General features: G+C 40.2%; 2 protein-coding genes across 3 annotated transcripts; both read left to right on the top strand.

The window, feature by feature from the left end:
* The first annotated feature begins 1,331 nt into the window (after positions 1-1,331).
* Positions 1,332-4,751, top strand: sart1 (spliceosome associated factor 1, recruiter of U4/U6.U5 tri-snRNP). Its single transcript, XM_017409205.3, has one exon. The coding sequence runs from the start codon at positions 1,674-1,676 to the stop codon at positions 4,002-4,004; it is 2,331 nt and encodes a 776-aa protein (XP_017264694.1). The 5' UTR covers positions 1,332-1,673; the 3' UTR covers positions 4,005-4,751.
* A 554-nt stretch (positions 4,752-5,305) lies between these two features.
* LOC108231916 (oxysterol-binding protein 1) lies at positions 5,306-16,074 on the top strand. Of its 2 annotated transcripts, none has more exons than XM_017409340.3 (16): positions 5,306-5,434; positions 6,273-6,443; positions 6,782-6,990; positions 7,120-7,282; positions 7,384-7,498; positions 7,576-7,774; positions 7,875-7,989; positions 8,070-8,127; positions 8,228-8,395; positions 8,481-8,726; positions 9,041-9,161; positions 9,368-9,471; positions 9,638-9,733; positions 10,173-10,357; positions 10,447-10,676; positions 13,362-16,074. In XM_017409340.3, exons 2-16 carry the CDS (start codon positions 6,310-6,312, stop codon positions 13,502-13,504), a joined length of 2,286 nt encoding a protein of 761 aa, XP_017264829.1. In that variant the 5' UTR covers positions 5,306-5,434; positions 6,273-6,309; the 3' UTR covers positions 13,505-16,074. The 2 variants fall into 2 exon arrangements, with proteins under 2 accessions (XP_017264829.1, XP_037830847.1); XM_037974919.1 differs by lacking the exon at positions 13,362-16,074 and adding an exon at positions 12,222-13,355.
* Positions 16,075-17,150: the final 1,076 nt, after the last annotated feature.

The following is a 17,150-nucleotide window of genomic DNA, read 5'->3' as shown; positions in this document are numbered from 1 at the left end:
AGTCAAAGCAGATAACCAAAATTTTGTTCTTCTTTGTCAAAAGAAAAAAATAAAATAATCACTATACAGAATGCCATTTGTTCTACCCACAATCAACATTTCCTATATCTCAAACGTTTGATCATTTATGTGTTTTCCTACCCAGAACAATGTGGCCAACTGAAATAGTATTTTTATAAAGAAAAACTTGCATTTTGGATATATACTTATAATCATATTGTTACCAGTCCTAAATTTTACATAAGAATCAAAATATCTATTATATTGACCTGAAAAACTCGCATTAGAGACATCCAGTATACGTATGACTAGTTAAAGAGCAGTTTCAGACATCAGTAATTAAAATAATGACTAGTAACAAAATAATTACAAACAGCAATGTTATAACTAACATCTAAAAAACGTTTTGGATGTCTGTAAAACATTTTTGATGGGATGCCACTGCAACATAAAACTGTTAAAATTTTAATTCTATCTAGTAACAATTACAGTGTTGGTATTTTCAAGTAAGCATTATTTCAGATCTTCCCAGTGTTCATTCTAGATAGGAATAATCTATTCAAGGATATCTGGAGCTCAAAGGTCATTACACATAACTGAGTTGTTCAAGAAAGAAAGAATAATGTTTGAAGTATCTGATATGTTGCTTAAAGACAGAAAGAAAACCCTTTTCAGTGTCTCATTTTTATTTTTTCACTTGACTAAGAAGAATTGTTAATAATAACAATATAAAATACAAAGGTAAGACAACAATAAAAACAAGGCAAAAAATATTTAGAAAATATCACAAAAGGAAATAAACATTGAACAATTTAAACACTAAACTCAATTCACATTGGGTTAAATATCAGTGACAACAAATGTGTTTTTAGGAGAGATTTAAAAACAGGAAGTGAAGATGACTGTCTAATATTAGAAGGCAGATTATTCCAAATGCAGTCTCAGTTGTGAAATATAGTTTCTAGTATGGATAATTTAGATTCCTTTAGTTTCCAAACAAATCAAAACAAGTCATTTTCACTTGAGGGATTTTATTATATGTTACAACGGCCTACCATACTAGGCCAGTTAACCAGGCTAACTTAACTAGCTAGCTAGCTTACGATTCGATTTTAAAAAAACGATGCTGGTACCGTTTTTAACCTGTAACGGAAGCAACTGCCGCCATGTTTGACTTTATTAATTCTAGTACATTTACTGCATTTTTTTTCTTATGGGTTAAAATGCGTTTCATTTACGTCCTACTACTACTGTAAGCGTCATTAGCCTGATATTAACACCTCCAAACAGCAGGGGGCGATGTACACAGTTACGCGCAAAGAAAATTGACCGCAGGAAGTTCATATTCAGGAAACGACATCGTTGTCGTTCTCTGTTCGTTTGTTGAAGTATGAAGCTCATATAAACGGGGGTCTGAATGTAGAAGCTGGCGTGAAAGAAATACATTTGGCCAAACCTCTGCCAATTCAGCGTGTTCGTCACTGGTGTCGGATTTTGAAAACAAGATCGGGGTTCGTCTCTGAACGGAGTGAGTTGCGTCCTCGTGAGCGTTAGCCTTCGAAGCTAATTCGGAGCTAAGTTAGAAGCCGAGCGTTCACTGCACTTTCCCGATAAATACAACGAAAAGAGACCGTGTACGCAATTGGGACTTACACCAGTGAGCAGAGCAAATAATGGGTTCTTCCAAGAAACACAAGGAAAAGAGTCGCGACAAGGAAGTGGAGGATCGCCGCCGCGAACATAAGAAACATCGGCACAAGGAGCGAGAGAGGGACAGAGACACCTCAGATCGGGATGGCGCTCGGGACAAACGAAAACGCTCCAGATCCAGGGAAAAAAGCAGGCGAGATAGTCGCGGCAAAGTCGAGAGAAGCAGCGGGGAGCCTCGCATCAAGAGGGAGAGAGTAGATGCCGGTTATGAGGAAAGCGGCGCAGATGTGCAGCCCCAGAGTGCGAGCGGAGATGCGTCTCTCAGCATTGAGGAAACAAACAAACTCCGGGCCAAGCTGGGTCTGAAGCCTCTGGACCTAAACGAGAACAAGAAAGAGCTTGGGACCAAAGAGGAGCCTATGGTGGCAGAGACCATCAACCCCGTTGTCATTCAGCAGCAAAAAGAGATGAGAGAGAAGCTCGCAGCCATGAAAGAAAAACGCCTTCTCAACCAGAAACTGGGCAAGGTCAAAGCCCTCGGCGACGAAGACTGGTTAGACAGCCCGACTGCTTGGATTGAGAAGAGCAGAAAGCTGGAAAAAGAAAAAGAGATGGCTGAGAAGAGAGCCAAACTCCTGGAAGAGATGGATGAAGAGTTTGGCGTCAGCAGTCTTGTGGAGGAGGAGTTTGCACAGAGTAAACTGGATTCGTATTCTTCACGAGATCTCAAAGGCCTTAAAGTGCAGCACAAAGTAGAGTCCTTCAAGGAGGGCCATACAACCATCCTGACCCTGCAAGACAAAGGTGTGCTCGAAGAGGAGGAAGATGTGCTTGTGAACGTGGAAATGGTGGACAAGGAAAAAGCTGACAAGAATGTGGAGTTAAAAAAGAAAAAGCCAGACTACAAGCCCTATGAAGAAGAGGAGAGCGTGGACGACATGGTCACATTTAAATCCCGCTCCGTGCTGTCAAAGTATGACGAAGAAATTGAGGGCGAGAAGAAAAAGAGCTTTAGGCTGAGCACGTGGGGCTTCGCTGATGGAGAGCGGGAGCGAGAGCTCCAGGCCATGAAGGAAACGCTGCGAAACCAGGCCCAGTCCTTGGAAATGCCTGCTCTGACTATTGCTTCAGAGTATTACACGCCTCAGGAAATGGTCGGCTTCAAAAAGACAAAACGGCGCGTGAAAAAGATCAGGAAGAAGGAGAAGCCGACAGCGGTTGCGGACGAGCTCCTTGATGACACCCGAAGCTCCGATTTTGGCTCCAGGTCACGTGGTCGTGGCCGCAAACAGGCAGGCGATAACGACAATGAAGCAGAGAAAGGTGGCCAAGAGGAGACCGCGTGGCCACATGAAGTCCCCCAGATGTCTGATGACATAAGGATGGCAGAGATGGACATAAGTGATGAAGAAGATTTTGTACCTCCTGAGTCGGCTGTGATCGAGGAGGATGAGGCAGAGCAGGAGCTGCAGAAACAGCTGGAGAAGCAGAGGAAGCTGAGACAAAAGCAGCTTCTCAAAGACTCTGGGGAGAAGGTGGCAGAGCAGATCAAAGAGTTTGTCAAAGATGACGATGACAACGACCCTGAAAAAAGAAACAACATCGTCTTCAACGCCACCTCAGAGTTTTGCAGAACTCTGGGCGATATTCCGACTTATGGACTCTCCGGCAACAGGGAGGACCAGGAAGATATCATGGACTTTGAACAGGAAGAAGAGAAAGACGATGCTGGAGATTCAGACTCCGAAACAGATGAAAATGTTGGATGGAGCACAGTTAATCTGGACGAGGAGCAACAGCAGGCTGATTTCTCCACAGCCTCTGCCACCATTTTGGATGAGGAGCCCATTGTCAACTCCGGCCTCGCTGCTGCGCTGCTGCTTTGCAAAAATAAAGGCCTGTTGGACACTCAGATGCAGAAAGTAGCTCGCGTTAGAGCGCCGAAGGGGTCTCTGCCTAATGACAACTACTGCATCGAGGACAAGATGGGCTTTGACGACAAGTACAGTCGCCGGGAGGAATACAGAGGCTTCACGCAGGAGTTCAAGGAAAAGGACAGCTACAAGCCCGACGTCAAGATCGAGTACGTAGACGAGTCTGGGCGGAGACTCACCCCAAAAGAGGCTTTCAGGCAGCTGTCTCATCGATTCCACGGCAAAGGGTCTGGAAAGATGAAGACCGAGAAGAGGATGAAAAAGCTGGAGGAGGAGGCGCTGCTGAAGAAGATGAGCAGCAGTGACACTCCTCTTGGGACGGTGGCTTTGCTCCAAGAGAAACAGAAATCTCAGAAAACGCCATACATCGTGCTCAGTGGGAGTGGGAAGAGTATGAACGCAAACACCATCACTAAATAAATACTGAGGGAAAACGTTCTGTGTAGTATAGAGACCTAAACGTGCATATAGTCACACGCAGATATATATTTTAGTGTAATTGCTACCGTTTGTTCTCGTCATAGTTGATTTACTTCGCATTGATGATTTAAGAATTGGTCAATAAAATTAGTGCAAGTGTGAAACCAGTTGTCCTGTCGGTTTAATAAGTAAACAATAATTACAAATGCAGTTGTTTTTGAAACTTTTTATTATTATTTTATCAAACATGAATAAGCGCTTCACATATGTTGCATTCAGTGGTGTAAATTTTACCTTTAAATGTTAAAACACTTTCATATCAGAAGTAAAACCTTTGCTGATATAAATGTTCAAGGCTTATATAATTACAACTTTAGGATCTAAATAAATTTGAGCACATCACTGAACCTTAACACTATTGTTTTACAAATTATACGATTGGTATGAAGATAATAGAACTACTTTAAATGCTGAATGGGTTCTGTTTTCTATCAAGGTAATGTGTGTTACATGTTGCTGATTTGGATGGTGAATATTTACATGTTTAACTCAATATCAGTATGATAAGGTTGTATCTCTCCTTATTTGGACTGAAAAAGGAAAATGAAGCAAGATTTAAGTCAACCTTGAGTTCCAAGAGTTTTAATAAAAGGCAAAAATTTGTTCAAATCACACGTGTCATTTTTAATTGTCTAAAGGTTTGTTTTATCTGACCTTCAGCTCTGAATAAATGCATTTTGCCTGTCATCAACTTTTATTATTTACTCATCTAATGAATTAATATGTTCAAGAATTAGGAATATTTGTGTTGTTTGATTTTAATGTCATCCTAAAAGATTTTAAATGTAGTTACATGTTTGGCTTTTAAAACGGTAGGGAATACAATCCTTGTGGTTTACATTAAAGGGCTACAAAACTGGGTTTGCAGTTTATCTGATGGAATAGTTCATGTAATAAAAAAGCAAGTTTAAAACAGTGGAATGGGTATTAAAAAATAAATATATGCGATCATATTTGTCTGTGGTGCACATGTAGTAATTTTTTGGTTAGTAACAGTATTAATATACAGATTAAGTATTTATGTATGAATAAAAATAGTTTTTTTCATAGTCATGTGGAGGACATTTTGTAAGTATTTTGTCCTGATTAAGAGCAGCCATAACTCTTTGGGGAGGGCAGCCTCGCCTTAATTGATTGTTGCTTTTTAAAACAGTGTAATTAGTTTTTAGTTGCATTTTAATTTAGCGCAATAATTTCAACTTAACAGCTACATTACTTATTTGTGCCGTCAGTCATCAGCGGAACTGTGTTCGACGTTCCAAAAGTTGCCCGGACCCTCATTCCAACGCACAACCTGTAGCATTTCAGTTAGCGAAGCTAGCAGTAAAGAGCAAACGTCGCCTCGACCAGCAGGTCATGCTCGGTGACAGGTAAGTGTTGAACGGCAGAGCTGTGTGGGCTTGTCAGCCTCAAATATTACATGTTCGAGGTGAGGACAGAAACCCGCACGGCTCAGAAATGTTAGCATCGCTTAAATCGACTCGCAAAGCTTGTTTTCCAGCTTCCTGCCATGAAGCTCGCTGAGCTTAGTGTTGAACAGAGTTTAAGTAGCTTTGATGTTTGGAGCTGGCATCTGTTTCCTCGGTGTAACTTATCCCATGGTGTCCAGGCGGTGTTCATTTGACACTTGCGTGTCGTCTTAGCAAATAACAATTGGTATGTTTGCTTCTATCGGCAGCGTTTTATCTGTAAAGTAGTATTTTTAAAAAGCGACACTTGGCTTGAATCTTGAATCCTGTCACAGCTTCTGTCCTCGTTTAATGTTGAGGGTTGTTGCGTTAAACTCCCAGCCAAACTGCGAAGTGCCCGTGAAATATTTTTTTTAGATAGATGTAAATTAGTATCAATCCTTGATGCAAACCTGTTGGGATCTTTAAGGCTTTACTACACAGTTCGTAGATAACATATCAGCAGTTTCAAGTGCTTGCCAAATCATTTTTTTAAAAGTATTTCTTTAAAGGGTTACATTTGTGTTTCATTTAGATGGCTACTTTTCTAAACCTGAATTTACTGGAGGGTTCAGGCTTTTCTGCTAAGGTACACAGTTTGGTTGAGTCACTAAAAATGAATGGATGAACCGATGTGTGCTCTTCTAAAATATCTGCCCTCTGAAATGGTGTTGACTTAAACAACTTGAATAATTTTATGTTGGTGATGACTTTGGTATGCCAAATCACTAAATCTTGATAATATCCCATCGACCCCCAGGATCTAACATCAACCGGTGAAAGCGCAGGCTGTTGTGATGTCGGAGCCCAAGTCTCCTACTCCTACCCCTGGAGACACTTACAAGGGTTGGCTCTTTAAATGGACTAACTACATTAAAGGTTATCAGAGGCGATGGTTTGTTCTCAGCAATGGATTGCTGTCTTACTACAGGTAAATTACAGTATAACTATCACACTGAAGTTATAATGCTGTATAGTTCATCTGTTACCACACTAACAATTTTTGTGGATTCTCAAAGGTCAAAGAAGCCTTTATTATATGTTGGTGATATTGAAAACGGACAATCAGTCCACCCAAAATAACCAGCAGATACTAACAAAAAAGTTAATACAATTTTATTCCTCCTACTTTTTTTATCTAGGTTTAAATAAAACTTCCTTTGTTGATTTTTATAATAAAACGTGAACTGCATCTTGTAGAGTATATTTTACCTCCATGAAAACAGCAGTGTTTAAAACTCCACATTCATCCGAGTGACTTGTCTCCAGAACTCAGGCGGAGATGGGTCACACATGCAGAGGCACAATAAACCTGGCCACTGCCAACATTGCTGTGGAGGACTCGTGCAACTTTGTCATTTCCAATGGAGGGGCGCAGACCTATCACCTGAAGGCCAGCTCAGAGGTCGAGCGCCAGCGATGGATCACTGCGCTGGAACTCGCCAAGGCAAAAGCGGTCCACATGCAGGCCGAATCTGGTGAGGTGGAAGCCAGGGGAGTGTTTGGAAATATGAGGGTGTATTAGTGGCATTCATGGAGAATACAGTGTTACTAAAACCGTCAGATATCAATGTTTCTTGTTACTTAATCACTGTCCTCTTTAACAGATGATTCTGGTGATGATTTCCCTGTAGCCCCCCCTGCCTCAGGGCAGGGCGGAGGCTGTCGTAACTCAGAAATCCAGTCCACGTTGCGTACGCTGAGCAGCAAGGTGGAGGACCTCTCCACCTGCAACGATCTTATTGTCAAGCATGGGTCTGCCCTCCAAAGGTACCCTTTCCTATCCAAGAGAAAGAAAACTGTTTGGAAGTATTTACTTGCTTCATTTTTTTTTCAGGTTTTAATTGAGTTTTTTTGTTTTGCAAACCCAGGTCTTTATCAGAACTGGAAGGGCTGCGTGTCGGCGGTGGGGACATGGGGGAGAAGATCAGACAAGTCACAGAGAGGGCCACGCTTTTTCGAATCACCTCTAACGCCATGATCAATGTAAGCATTGGAGAGGAGCTAAGAACACAACAGATGAGTGTTTTGTTTGTTAAGATGTTGCTCCTGTGTTCCTCAAGGCTTGTAGAGACTTCCTCTCCATGGCCCAGAGTCACAGCAAGCGCTGGCAGAAGGCCTTACAGACCGAAAGAGAGCAGAGGATTCGTCTGGAGGACACTCTGGAGCAGCTCGCCAAACAGCACAACCATTTGGAAAGAGCTTTCAGAGGAGCCACAGTTCTCCCCCCTTCATTCAGTAATCCCACTTTAGCAAGCAAAGGTAAGGAAGTTCTGCTTCTTCTGCCGTGTCTCCACCAATCAGATGAGAGCAGCGAAGCCTTGTGGTGATTTACTTTTCTTCTCTCCGTCATCATTTTAAGGTGGTGCTTCAGGAAAAGGTGATGCCAGTGACGAGGAGGATGACAATGAGTTCTTTGATGCGATGGAAGACCCAGCAGAATTCATTACCGTCCCTGCTGATCCCAAATTTCACAGGTTAAGATCAGGCTTTTTTTCATATCATCTTTCTGTGTTTTGTTTCCTGTGTGATGGTTTCTTATTTTTCTGTTTTTCAGGAGATCCGGCAGCAATGTCAGCGGGATCAGCACTGAGGCTGGAATGGACGATCAGTCGGTAATTTGTGTCCATTTTGTTTATTTCAGGAATTTTTTAAAAATTGATTTATTAAGGTCATGTTAACTTTGTGGATTTTATCCATTTTTCTCCCCATTAGCTCGATGAACTGTCTCTGGCATCCAATCCAGAGTCTTCTCAGCCTCTCGAGCTGGAGCCAATCAGACAGAGACGAACTCGTATCCCAGACAAACCCAACTATTACCTCAACTTGTGGAGCATCATGAAGAACTGCATCGGGAAAGAACTCTCAAAGATACCGATGCCTGTAAGAGTCCCCTTCTTGATACCCCAGTTGTTGTTCTGCTTTTAAAGCAAAACGATCACACGTCTTTCTGTCACGTTATTTTTAGGTGAATTTCAACGAGCCCCTGTCGATGCTGCAGCGACTCTCTGAAGATCTGGAGTACTACGAGCTCCTGGATAAGGCGGCTAAGTGTCATAGCTCCTTAGAGCAGATGTGTTACGTGGCAGCTTTCACAGTGTCCTCCTACTCCACCACCGTCCACCGCACAGGGAAGCCGTTCAATCCTTTGCTCGGAGAAACCTTTGAGCTCGACCGACTGAGAGAGTGCAGTTACCGCTCACTATGTGAACAGGTATTCAAAAAACATAAAGGTTGTGTCTGTGTGTGGCACATTTTACACAACTGTTTTTGCAGACTACACCGAATGACATCACAGTTATCGCCGCCATCAAAGGCACCAATAATGTTTTTGGTTGTCTGCGTGCATGTGTTTATTTGTCTGTTAGCAAATTACCTCATGAGCCACTGGACAGATCTTAGTGAACTTCTCAGAAAGTAGATGATTTCACTCTATTTCAAATGTTAACCTACTCTTACAAACACACAATAAAAATCGATATTTCGAATTTGCCACCTCTTTGTCTCACTGCACTCGCTCCCTCTCAGGTGAGTCACCATCCACCTGCTGCGGCACACCACGCCTTTTCTGACAAGGGCTGGACCCTTAGACAGGAGATCATGCTGGCCAGCAAGTTTAGAGGGAAATATCTTTCCATTATGCCACTGGGTGAGTATGCATGCGCGCGTAGAAGGACTAATCTCAGCACGCAGAGAAAGTTCTCCTGCAAATTAAGTAGTGATCGTTGCTTTCAAGTCTGCTTGTAGGCAGTGTGAGTGTGTGTGTGTTTTTAAAATGGTTCCTGGGCAGAATAATATGTGTGAAAGAAGTTTCAGATGAGTCAGTTTTAATGTCATTGTTCTGTCTGTCTCCAGGTTCTATCCAGTGTTTGTTTGATAAGAGCAACAATCACTACTCCTGGAAAAAAGTCACCACAACCGTGCACAACATTATTGTTGGGAAATTGTGGATTGATCAGGTAACCAAAAGGCTGATGCATTTTAATTAAACAAATATACTGTTTTTCAGCTTAACATTTATATAAATTAAAAAAATAATATTTTTATTTTGTATTAGTATCAATCCTGTAAATGATTTTTAGTTTAAGTTTAATGACCCTAATGTCTCTTTATTTTCTGTCCCAGTCGGGTGAAATAGATGTGGTGAATCACAAAACTGGAGATCGTTGCCACCTGAAGTTTGCTCCCTACAGTTACTTCTCCAGAGATGTACCACGGAAGGTAGCCAGCACAGCTTTGATCAGTCTGTGGCATGTTTGTGTCATTTGTTTCTACTCCAGTAGATTCACCACAAATAGTTTGTTAATCTGTAAAATTATCAAGATGAGTAAAAAAACTGTGACATGTTCAGGTTGTTCAAACTGTGAGTTTTGATTATTTTACTGAATATGCTTGTTGCACACTTTTTTCATCTGTAAATACTTTCAAAATTAAAGTTTTAGAACAATGAATTGTGTTTATAAGACATACATTTAGTCTTTAGTTTTTTATTGTCTCTTCCTCTAATATAGATGTTTTTCTGTGCCAGAGATGGGTAGATTTCTGTCCAGACTATAACTAAGTCACTCATCTAATAAATGGAAATTAGTTTGTTTGTTTTCTAACAGATACTAACCTAATTCGATTGCATCCATAACAGAAAGTTGTGTGTTTCCCTCAGGTAACCGGAGTTGTAACAGATAAGGATGGAAAGGCTCATTACGTGCTGTCAGGAACATGGGATGAGAAGATGGAGTTTTCCAGAATAATGCAAAGCACTAAAGGCGAGAACGGCACTGAAGGCAGACAAAAGACTGTTTATCAGACCCTCAAACCCAAAGAAATCTGGAGAAAGAACAATTTACCGTAAGTTTTGCTTTTAAAATAAGACTGCTAATATGGAGACTGTTGAAACTGCAGTGCCTATGTACTAGTTTCTGGTGATAAAATTGCAGAGAGGGAGCAGAGAATATGTACTACTTCTCCTCGCTCGCCTTGACGCTAAACGAACCTGAAGACGGGGTGGCGCCAACGGACAGCCGGCGACGCCCTGATCAGCGGTTCATGGAGGAAGGCCGCTGGGACGAAGCGAATGCAGAGAAACAAAGGCTGGAAGAAAAGCAGCGCTCCGCCCGCCGAGAAAGAGAAAGGGAAGCTGTGAAAGCTGTCAGCTCACCTGAAGAAGGTAAAAAAAACAACTTTTTTTCCCTGGAGTCTATTAACCACATGCTTCTGTGCAATGTTTCACATCCGACACTACAACTGTGGGTGTCCAGGTCTAAAAGCCACGGTGATGATGTTAAACAGCCATTTTGAAAACTGGTCCAAATCTGAATAACTTCACTACAAAACTGTGTCTGATAGATGAAATCCTAAATGTGGGGGCTGCGGAGGTTGTTACAAAGCGGGCCGGGGCGGGTATGATTAGGTGCAGGTGGGCAATGAAACAATATGTCGGACCTAGAAGCTGTGTGTGGTTTTCAAAGGTTTACTCTTCCTAGCATGGATCTCCAGTTGCTCGGTTGCAAACACTCAGAATTCAGTGAGATTGCAAATGAAAATTTTTCAGTTTTCTCGCAGTTGTGACTCGCTAACTAAACTCCGGCAGTCACAACCCAGTGAGATACTACAGTGGTGTCCAACCCTGGTCCTGGAGGGCCACTATCCTGCATGTTTTAGTTGTTTCCCTGCTGTTCAGCAGGTCATTAAGTTCTGCAGAAGCCTGTTATTCACCCTGTCATTCAAATCAGGTGTGTCAAAGCAGAGAAACACCTAAAACATGCAGGATAGTTGCCGTCCAGGACCAGGGTTTGACACCACTGCACACACAGATGCAGCACTGAGCTGCCTCAGACTGGGAGGTGGGAAACACCCCGGCAGCAAATAATTACTGTCAATTCATACAACTCCTGTTTTTTTAATCATAAAAGACTTTTCTCAACATTGTTCTATTTCAAGTGTTGCCACTTATTTAAAAAATAATTTTGAACGTCTAAACGTTTCTATGGTAGAGTTTATATATTATACATCTCTATAATGGGCTACAATTAGTGTGGTTTTTAAAATTAAATTTCAATCTCATATTTTAAGGTCAGCTTGCAATCCCCCAAAAATTGTACACCACTGCCACCTGCTGACATAAATTGGTACGAGCAGTCTACTTAAAACATTACCTTTAGGCTTATTTAGTAATTTATTGCTAAATAAGTGATGTAAACTTTGTATTTTTTTTCAAAATGCTTTTTGTGATCAAAATATTTTTTTTCAACTTAGTTACGACATACAGTTTTGGTAGTATGTTCGCCTATATCACGTTTTTAGTAAAGGGTATTTTAAGAGTTCACTTTTATTGTTCTTATGGACTTTTTTTGTATTCTACTATACATTTTTTTATTCTTTATTATGCTGTTTGTCATTTTGCTGTTTTAGTAATGTAGTTTTCCCTCTCGAGAGACAGATAAAGGATTATTTTATTATATTTTATTTTAAAGTCAGACATGTTATGTGTAGTCTGGTGCCGTTTGTCATGTGGTATCTCTGTGTCCTTGGTGTGCTTCTGAGTCTGCAGGGTTTTATATGTCAGTGAGCTGCAACCAATGTTTGAAAAAGAAGTCAGCCTTTTTAATCCATTCATCTATACTCTGAGTTTTAGAATCCCAAACTCACAGTATAACCACCTTGTATGTGTAATCCATTTTCACGACCCTTCATCCTCATTTGTTCCATGTAGCTGCTGCACAGGAGGCTGGCACCGCAGCAAGCGAGGTTTCTGATGAAAGCAAGTATCAAATCAAAGTAGAAAAGTACTCCTAAAAGTGCTTTGTGTGGCAGTTTTACGAAGAAGTTGATCAGAAATTACTCTGAATTGTGTATTCATGGGTGTGGGTAAGTTTTTGAATCACCTGTAAAGAGTTCACGCCTGATAAATGTGGTTTCAAACTAAATGCTAAATTCCTGATCCCATACTGTTTAAGGCAGTTAAAGTAAAGTCAGACGTGTAATCTGCAGCACACAATGAGTGTATATTAGATGCAACACATGGCACTTTTAAAACCTAAACAGCAAAGTCATGTGAATTGAGTTGTGGGTTTACGTTTTATTTTTCTTTTGTTTTTTTTTTTTGCTGGGGTTTGCTCAGCTGATACAGAGGACTCTTCTCCTCATACACCTGTTGCATGCAAGTATCCTCTCACTTTTTCCACTCGGAGTTACTAACGTTCAGATCGTTCCTTGACGCTGTCACCACCCAGGGAGTCATCCTTCATTTCTTTTTCCTTAGCTCCTTATGGACCATCAGTCCCAACACACCTAAGCAAGTATTTTGAGATTATAACACCTAGATTAAAATTATATCACATCTTTTAGTATTTTAGTGAAACCTAGATTAGAAAACTCCTGCTCGATTTTAATCGTTTCAGTTAATTTCCTCCTTTTGCACCTTTTTATGACTTGATTTCTCTTAGTGGAAGGCAAGGAAGGTCCTTATGGAGCCCCAAACAAAAGCAAGTAACATCTGCCCTGCTCTTCAATGAAACCTGTTCATTAGATGTATTTATAGAGCGGCTTCAAATTACTGTAGAGTTTGAATCAGTATATCTAGAGCTGAACGTCCAGAGTAGCTGATTAGCATGCTTTGGTGGCATTTGTTGTGTGTGTGTGTGTGTCCTCTTTTATAGAGATCTAATTAATAATCTACCTTTTGTTTGAATCAGGTCCATCTGAAGGCCAAAATGACCAATAACATCTAATATGTACATTTGTTTCTGGCCTTCCTGAGAGCATATCAACCTAATTCAAGCATGATCTACAGACGTGGCTCTCCGTAAAGCTTCCGCTTGCTAAAACATTTTCTGCCATCTCTCTCTTTCAGGCGCCCATCCGGACAACTACCAGGCCCTGTGGTTCGAGAAGACGCACGACCCCATCTCTGGAGAGACGTTGCACGTCTACAAGGGGGGTTACTGGGAGGCGAAGGAGCAAGGCAGCTGGGAAATGTGCCCAGACATCTTCTGATCACAGCCGAGTTGGTTCCAGACAGAGCTGTGCGCAGGGTTTCCTCCCTGCATCAAACGAAGTAATGAATTAAGCTTCAGATTAACTTTTTCAGTTCATCTGAGCTCTCCTTCCTGCTGGATCAGGGGCTTCACCTGTAGAGTATGTTCACCTGTCTTTGTGGTCACATTAGCTCCTCCTCACTCCCTCTCAAACACTGACGTGTCCTCTCCCTGCTACCACAGGAGGATTTTTGTAGTCCACCTACTACTTTTTAATTCCGTCAAGGACCTCACGTGTGATTTTATGTGTTTGTTTTTTTCGTCAGCCAGGTGTGATTCAGATCATTCTGCAGTGAATCAGAAGCACAGCGGAGTTCAGATCCTTTTGAGATGTGCTTCTGTGGAAAGGTTATGAATAATAATTATTTTACCTGCTGTAGATAGCTGTTTGAATGACCTCACTTTGGAGGAGGAGTTTAATTCACACTGTGGTGTGGATGTGATGTGGAGGTTTATAAAACAATATTTGCACAAACCGCTTTGAATTTTTAAAGTTATTTTAATTCAGAAACTATCCTCCTTTGGTCTTGACCTCGCTCTGACTAACCATGAGCTCATTGTTGTGGCAAAAAGACCCAGCTTGTTTGTTTTTTTACCAATTTCTTACAAAAGTAATGCCAAGCAGAGCATCCCAGGAATTAGACAGATCCAGGCAGCAGAATCTGTCTGACCTCAGATTCTCGGTGTTCCTTTGAACGAAGCTCATCAGTAAGACGTAACGTCTTGTCATAACTTGAAGGTCGTGTCACTTAGAGAGCAGCGTGAGCTGATGTTAAACTGGGAGCAGCAGATATACAGGAAGCTTCTGTTACACCTAATGAGGACATCTCAGAGAGAGATCTTATCGGTGAGTCTTTTTTTTTTTTTTTTTTACAACACTCGTCAGAATGAAACTCTTCAAACTGAGGTCTTTCAAAGATCTATCTGCTGCAGGCAAGATATTAACTGTACAGAAGCTTTCCACAGAACGTCTGTTCAAAAGATCTGAACCATCCCTTTATGTTATTTAACAAAAATTCTCACGTTTGTTGGTTTGTTTGTCACAAGAAGACAGCAGAGTTTCCCTTTCAGTTTTGCTTCATCTTTAAGGTAAAGCACCATTACTCTGTCTACTAATGAACCTTTTTTATATTTATTCTCTTTGTGACATCTTTCTTTTTATTAACTCTCTTTTTCTCCTCGTTTAAAAAAATACTATCACATGGTAATAAATGTCAGGAGCGTTTAAATGTCTACATACTTGTTCTGTATTTGAGTAGGTTTCCCACACTCAATAATTTAACTACATTTCCCTTTTCCATATGAGGATATATTGAATCTTATACAAGTTAAATCAAAGTTTTGGGTTGAAGCCGGTGGTAATGTCTGTAGCACTCAGTACCCAACAATAGAAGGTCAAATATCTTCACACCTTATTTGTTTTTACTTTAAATAATTCACTTTAAATCATCTCAGATGTTGAGTTTTGGGAGTTTGTCTGCTACAGGCTTTAGTCAGAATAAATTATATTGTTTAACACTATCTAATTACCCTTTTCCTTGATATTTAACACCACTTTAATCACACAAACTTCTGTTAAATTTAAACCTGAGGGTCGTTTTGATGTCCTGCTAATTTTTTGAAGTGAAAGAAATACGATGCAGATTTTTCTTGCCTTTATGGGTTTTCTTCAAACTTAACAATCATAGCTTTAATTGTGTGAAGAAATTCTAGAGTTTTGTTGTGTGCTGTAAATGTTTGTTTGTTTTTTTCTACCAGACAGCAATAAGAGTGCCTCTGCTCATGCATCCAGCACAAAATTAAACGCAAGGACTTTAGAAAGACTAAAGCTGCAAAATCTCAGTTCTGTTTTCCTGTTCGTGACTTCTGTTGAGTCAGGAGACTCTGTGGCGTTTCTGTTTTTTAAGAAGAAGAAGAAAACAACCAATAAATGTCACATTCAAGTGTACTTAAAATGAGAACACTCCAAATGAAGACAAAATATTTCTGTAAATATTTGAACCGTAACATAAGCAAGCGTGCAAACGGCTGGTCGCAGTTACAGAGAGTCTAAAAGGCGGAAAGCACTTTAAAGATTTTTCTCTTTGTTTCGTGGTTTGAGATTTGTCTTTACCAGCTAAAGTAGTTTTAAAATTTTAAATGACATTAAATTCCTCTACAGTATTCCTTTTGAATTTTCCCATACAGCATTTATATGTCCAACTGCAACTTAGGATATACAAACAGTTTACAGGTTTCCGACTGTCCTTTTCTGTCTTTTTGAATATATGTTTTTATTTTTTATTTCTTTGAGGCTTTTTTTGTGTTACTCCATGATCCTGTGTGTGTTTTAGTTGTAAACCTTTTCCATCTGTTTACTTCCAGCTCTGACTTTCACCCTGTTCTCTGTGGAAATAGTCACCGCTCACCGTTTCTTTGCAGCAATTTCTTGCGTTTCTCTGAGAAACTCAAGATGTTCTTGCACTTTAGCACAGTGTGTTTTCAAATGTAACATGACCAATAAATGAGCAGTTTCTGATTTGAACTTCAGCAGAGTTTGTTTTTTCCAAATCTTGTTTGGTTATTTCAAACAAAAGTGGTTTACGATTCTGTAGATGCAGTCATGGTGTGAAATAAGTACACCCATTGTTTTCAGTTGTAAGATTTTGTATCACACAGTACTTATTGTAGTCGATTTTTATCTCCAGGTGGAGCAAAAGACTCAAAATCTGAAGCTACAAGTGCAGCAATGGTGATTCCAAGCCACAATTATTTGCCTTTTAATCGGCTTAAGAGTGGTCAGAAAATAAAAGTACTTTGAAAATACTCATTTGTAGTGGCTCAGTGTCAGCACTTTTAGGTGTTAAAGCAGATGTAACTAAGAATCATACAGATCTAGTATAAGAATAGTTACTAACCTGTTGATGCACATACAGTCAGAGGAAAACGCAGTGACACCAGCGCACACAGCAATGTGGAAATAAAAGGGCGGACAAGCAAATAAATTGTGTATGTGGAGTTAAAATTATCGAAATAAGAAAGGAAATTGTTTACATTTTCATGATCTCATGAAACAAAACGATAAAAGACATTTATACAGTATTCAACGTACAGAAGAAATCTTATGGGGGAGAGGGTCTTATGGAAAAAGAAATACACAATTATTAGAAGTTAGTTGATGAGTCACTGCGATTTAAATGGAACATGTTTATTATAAATACACCAATGGAAGCTGTAATGTCTGTAAAGTAAAAGGAAAAGCAGAACATGTACTATTTATGACATGCCTAGAATATGAAAATGAAAGAATATTATTCCTGGAACTGAGGAGGATCTTTTAGACCAGGCAAACACAGTGACAGGAAGGGAAAATTTATTATTATTATTATTATTATTATTATTATTATTATTAACTTTGTTTAAGTCGCAGTGCCAGTGGCGCCGGATTCATTTTCTAGGTGGGGGGGCCACCGGAGTGTTTTGTCACCTTATTAATTTTACATGCATCGGATCATCGTCTAACATCAATAAAAACTGAATAATGAAACGCTTTTTCAGCTATGACTTTTTGTTCCAGTATATTATTATGAATAATGATAATTAGTTTAACCAACCAACAGCTTTAT

Source organism: Kryptolebias marmoratus, linkage group LG3 (assembly GCF_001649575.2).
Source record: "Kryptolebias marmoratus isolate JLee-2015 linkage group LG3, ASM164957v2, whole genome shotgun sequence".
Classification (NCBI taxonomy): domain Eukaryota; kingdom Metazoa; phylum Chordata; class Actinopteri; order Cyprinodontiformes; family Rivulidae; genus Kryptolebias; species Kryptolebias marmoratus.
Note: the sequence above shows the minus strand (reverse complement) of the source record. Positions and strands in the feature narration are given on the sequence as shown.

Excerpts from the sequence above, each read along its gene's own strand:
- sart1 (XM_017409205.3), top strand. The coding sequence starts at position 1,674 with ATGGGTTCTTCCAAGAAACACAAGGAAAAGAGTCGCGACAAGGAAGTG.
- LOC108231916 (XM_017409340.3), top strand. The coding sequence starts at position 6,310 with ATGTCGGAGCCCAAGTCTCCTACTCCTACCCCTGGAGACACTTACAAG. Across the intron at positions 8,727-9,040 it reads ACCGCTCACTATGTGAACAG|GTGAGTCACCATCCACCTGC; the intron begins GTATTCAAAAAA and ends GCTCCCTCTCAG. Across the intron at positions 9,734-10,172 it reads CCAGAGATGTACCACGGAAG|GTAACCGGAGTTGTAACAGA; the intron begins GTAGCCAGCACA and ends TGTTTCCCTCAG.